This window comes from Scomber scombrus, chromosome 12, assembly GCF_963691925.1.
Source record: "Scomber scombrus chromosome 12, fScoSco1.1, whole genome shotgun sequence".
NCBI classification, from domain to species: Eukaryota; Metazoa; Chordata; class Actinopteri; order Scombriformes; family Scombridae; genus Scomber; species Scomber scombrus.
In genome coordinates, this window is record NC_084981.1 from 14,326,844 (window position 1) to 14,332,213 (window position 5,370).

The following is a 5,370-nucleotide window of genomic DNA, read 5'->3' on the forward strand; positions in this document are numbered from 1 at the left end:
GGCTGCCATGTACATTTCAACTCTGACCTCCTGACGTCACAACACATTTATAAAGGTTTTTTTAATTTATAATTTTAATTTATCTTGATTACTCGATACCTAAACATACATATCAAAGACATACACTGATAACAAATAATACAATTTGTAATTTTTTTTTTTTATTGTATAATTGGAGCGTCGGTATATGTCTTTTTCACAGCGTATCCCGCATGGGTGGTGACAGTCGAGCATTTACCCTGCCTCTACGTACTGTAGCGCCTCCCACCCGCCAAACCCGGTGTTTAAAATTCAACGATCCGGAAAGACACTTATCCACGGTAGTGAGTCACCCACAACACTAAAGTACTGACTTCTTGTTTGCTCCAATCGACAGATAAGGTCCCATGAATCGATAGGAAGTGTATTTAACAGGTAAGGTTAGTTGTATTATATATAAATATTAACATTTGTAGCTAAAGAATTGTGACCGTGTTTTTCTAACAAATTCACAATGAATCTCTCTCTCTCTCTCTCTCTCTCTCTCTCTCTCTCTCTCTCTCTCTCTCTCTCTCTCTCTCTCTGTCTCTCTCTCTCTCTCTCTCTCTCTCTCTCTCTCTCTCTCTCTCTCTCTCTCTCTCTCTCTCTCTCTCTCTCTCTGTCCCTGTCCCTGTCCCTGTCCAGAATGGCAGACAGCTTTTTAATGGAGGTGTGTGTGGACTCCGTGGAGTCTGCTGTCAATGCTGAACGAGGAGGTTGGTAATGTGTAGTGAGCACTCACTGTGCTTCTTCTTTTCAATTCACAATGACTTACATTACTGGTTGGATAGATTAAATTGGCAGTTGTACTTGGAAAGAGGGGATGTTCAACTTGCCATACAACAATTATACTCCAATACCTTTCTACACTAAAAGGGCAAGCAGTGTTATTTCCTTTCTGAAATGTCATGGACCATTAATGGCACCTTTAAGTGCAGTCTGAGCTTTTATTGTGTCTTGTCTTCTGACAGGTGCAGGTCGGCTTGAGCTGTGTTCAAGTCTTCTGGAGGGAGGGCTCACTCCCACTGTAGGTGTGTGCACCTCAGCTCCATACACAGCTCTGAATTCTTGAGTATCTGCTGAAACAACACAATCTCACTAACACCATATTTTGCTCTGCTACAGGTCTGCTGCAGGTAGTGAAGCAGTATGTCAAAATTCCAGTGTACGTGATGATACGGCCTCGTGGTGGGGACTTTCTGTACTCAGACCAGGAAGTGGAGGTGATGAGGAAAGACATAGAGCTGATGAAGAGCTATGGGGCCGACGGACTGGTGCTGGGAGCCCTGACAGAGGATGGCCGGGTCGATGCAGAGCTGTGCATGGAGTTACTGGGTAGTGTGTGCACATTTGATCTACAATGACGGGTACCAGGTACTCTGCTATAGCACCTCAAAACCTCCTCATTGATCCATTATAATATACAGTTATGCGTATTTATGCGTAGTTCTGCTCAACTAGAACAGCTCGCCTAGCTGTAAATGCACAAGCTGTAAAATAACCATATACTATATAAATGTCTTACTTTACAAACATAACTTAAGGAAGTAAATGCTGTCAATACAGCTAAATAATATGTAGCAGTCAATATCTTAAAGGCTGTTACAGGAGTTTTGGTGCACAATGTTTATGGTGAGAAATCAGTAGTCATATACTTTGGAAATCTAGAGAGTAAAAATCCCCAAAGTTCAGTCATAGAAACAAACCTTTTCTTGCAAGTGAAAATGATAAAAGGTCATGAGGTTCTTGTAGACACGGTAGTGTATGTATTGGCAGCTCCACACAATGCACAGGCAAAGCTTCAGTCATTCTGTTAGAAAGTGTAACTTTTTTATATTGCATCCTTGGTTGAGGTTTGTTTTGCTTGTAAGTTTATTATTCTGATTGTTACCTTTTGTTCACTAGCTGCTGCTCGTCCTTTGTCAGTCACCTTCCATCGAGGTAACATTACTCTTTTGAATCACATATAGACTTTAAACTTGGACACAACAGTTTGGAGTGCTTTCATTAGTGTTTGAGTCTTAACTTATGTTCATTAAACTAATATTGATCCCACAGCTTTTGACATGGTTCATGACCCAACGGTGGCTCTGGAGTCTCTGGTATCATTAGGGTTCCAACGTGTGTTGACAAGTGGCTGTGACAGCTCTGCTTTGGAAGGACTCCCTCTTATTAAACGGTTTATTGATCAAGTATGTATAAACTGCATGTATGTAAACAAGCTGCCAAAACATGACTTTTTTTTTAATGCTGCTATATTGTTGTAGGCAAGCAGCTTGTGTTTCTTCCTTTCTATCATTCTAACATCCTAATTTTCACCTTTCTGCAACTCCAGGCTAAAGGCAGAATTATCATCATGCCAGGTCAGTACTTTCACTTTTTCTTTTGTGTGTAGATTTTTGTGTTTTTGTATTATCATTTGTTTATGTCTTTTTTAATACAGGAGGTGGGATCACAGAGAGAAATCTGCAGAGGATTTTAGAGGGATCAGGGGCTCAGGAGTTCCACTGTTCTGCCCGCTCCAGCAAGGATTCTGCCATGAAGTTCAGGTTTGTTCATTTAAATTCAGCATCTGTTCATTCAGCTCGAGAGATGGGATTTGAACCTTGTGCACATACATCACAAGATTTTTGTAACTTTTTGATAAAGCATGAAAACTCTTATTCATTTTGTTCCTTTCTGTCTGATAATGTTTTTATGTACAGGAACAGCTGTGTGACGATGGGAGCTGCTTTTTCAGCACCTGAGTACGGCCTGAAGGTGGCAGACGTGAGCAAAGTCCGCACTCTTAATGCAATAGCCAGAAATACCTTGTGAATGGGTACTGGACAATCATGAGAGACGACAAAACAGATACCTCGAAATGATCGCAAGTGGTTATACTGATTTGTCATCATTTATTTCTCTTCAAAGCCCAAAATAAGAAGACATTTCAGAATTTCCATAGAGTGCTGTTTTAATCACCAGTCAAACAGTCTTTGTGAAGTTAGAGCTCAGGGACAGCCCTGCAACCTTCTGGGAAATGCAGTCTATCATAATGTCTCACACTGCGGAGAGTGATGAATAATTTTCGTGCTTGTTTTGTACCTTTTATGTGGCCTTAGAGATAGTGTAATAAAATACACAGTAGATGTTATGATGTTTTCCTAAAACAAAAGAAAAATAGTGATCAGTGCTGCTTTTGCTTTCAGCACAGTATGTGTTTCGAGTTATAGTTGAACTATATTTATTCACAGCACTCCCCCTAAACATTTGAAGATATAGCTTAGCTGGGACCTAATCTACTTTATTTTTTATGATGACAGAAACAATGTGACTTGATTCAGTTTGCTCAGAATTTAATAAAAGTCAAAATATTTCAACACTATGTTGCACTGTTTTAATATTAACATTCAAGAGATATTCAGAGACTTAATTGCCATTTGCACAGGTACAAGGTATATGCACATTGGAATTCTTAAGTGGTTCACTCAGTCAATTCATGAAATACTGGCCTAATAAAAGAAGAGTAGCAAAGGTTAATGGACAGTTAATGGGCAACTGACATGGTGATTGATTATAGTTATTTCCATCACAAGGTTCAATTCTCCTGTTTGTCTAGCAGTTCATTTTCAACTTGTTTAACTAAATTATTAGTGGGCATAAAAACAATGTGTGCTTTTCAAATGGATTTTATTTAACCTGAACTTTCCAGGCCAGTAATATGTCAGCACACAATGTAACATTGAAGACATTGAAGAGTCTGTGACCCCATACAAGCACATATCCTGAAATTGTTTCAAGAAGTAGGTTTATTAACTAATCTGGATGTCTTAAAAAAAGAACCTCCCCAGAACCATAACCTGGACTGTTGTAAACACACCTGTTCAGGGTTTTACAGAGCAAAGTCATCCAGTGTCATCAAAAACACCTCCTGTACTTCTCAGAAAACTCCCTGGTCAGCTATAATGTCATCTAGTTGTATGATGTCATTTCTCCATAAAGTTTTGACTGTGTGAGCATTGCAGTTTAACATCAGTGATGAACTGTACTTGATGGGATTGGTTGCATTTAGTCAGATTGTGTTTAAAAAAGTTTCATTAACTGTAGTCAACAAAATAGTCTAATCTAACTAAAAGCTGCTCAAATTAACTGCCTTCACTATTGTCTGACAATATTCAGTTGGGGCTGATAGGCACTGCCCATTAAAACATCATGATTTACTTTATACATAGAACAGTAGATACAATTCTTTGATTACATATCAGTTGCCTTCACATGTGACATGCCTGTCCTTGAGGCTACACACGCATAGTGAGTCAACCTGTTTACAGGCCCATGTGGTGTTATCAAACATGTAATGATTAACCTTCTCACAGTCAGAGTAGTATCTTTTAGGACCATCCCATTCAGTGAAAGACTTTTCACACACATACTTAGATGCTAATAAAGGGTGTGTTTTGCTGCTTGTAAACAAGTCACTTCATCATGACCTTGCTATTTCTATTTTTCTATGACTATTAATTTTATTGTGTTATAAGAAGTGAGTTGTTCACAATTTTTACTCATTGACATTACCAAAGAAAACATGTATCAGCTGTTGTAAAAGCTGTCTTTTTTTAGAAACTGCCACATTGAGGCATAGTGCAAGGCTGCTGAATGACACATACATGTGGACTGAACAATTATGTTGATTTATTTTCCTCTCCCTCTTTCCACTCAGACAGACTCTTGCATACATGTGCAGCAGTTCCCTTTTGTTCTGTTTGCAGGATGTGTATTGAACCAGTGTCTGGTAGCAATTATTAAAATGACACGAGGGGAAAACTTAGAGCTTTTACATAAAAGTTTTGAAAGCACAGATGACAGAAGTCAATCTGTATTCAATCCCACTATGGCTTGAAGCTCTTGTGCACAGCGCATATTTTGGTTGTGGAGTCCTCCTCCTGATCAGAATAGGAAGTGGAGAGAGACACACAGAAAAGAAAGGGAAAGAGCCAAGCAGTAAACACCCTTCCCCCCTCTCCAAATTCCCACCAGTTAACAGTTAACAGTTATTTTAGACAAAAGTTCTGCATCTTTTTCAGCACTTCACTGGCTATAAGCCCACCAGCTTCATTCGAATGCATGGCTGCCTAAAATTAATCTGATGTGACTGGTGTTTCCGAAAATGGGTCTCTCTAGTTCAGAGAGAGTGAAGGCATGCAGCAAATGAGAAGTGGAAACACAACAGGAAAAGGGGTCTAATTTGCCCACTCGCCCCACCCTTGACACAAGGAAAGGAGCAAAGGAATACTTGTGTAACTCCTCTCTCTCAATTTTTTTCTCTCACATGCGGTCATCTGCCTGAAATGTTGAACTTTAGACATGTAA

The 5,370-nt window shown here is 39.3% G+C and overlaps 1 protein-coding gene across 2 annotated transcripts; it reads left to right on the forward strand.

The window, feature by feature from the left end:
• Window positions 1-321: 321 nt before the first annotated feature.
• Window positions 322-3,499, forward strand: cutc (cutC copper transporter homolog (E. coli)). Of its 2 annotated transcripts, none has more exons than XM_062430510.1 (9): window positions 322-414; window positions 664-734; window positions 990-1,049; window positions 1,144-1,353; window positions 1,924-1,959; window positions 2,077-2,210; window positions 2,354-2,381; window positions 2,462-2,567; window positions 2,724-3,499. In XM_062430510.1, the coding sequence occupies exons 2-9, from the start codon at window positions 665-667 to the stop codon at window positions 2,833-2,835; spliced, it is 756 nt and encodes a 251-aa protein (XP_062286494.1). In that variant the 5' UTR covers window positions 322-414; window position 664; the 3' UTR covers window positions 2,836-3,499. The 2 variants fall into 2 exon arrangements, with proteins under 2 accessions (XP_062286494.1, XP_062286496.1); XM_062430512.1 differs by having other exon boundaries at window positions 398-419.
• The last annotated feature ends 1,871 nt before the right edge of the window (window positions 3,500-5,370 follow it).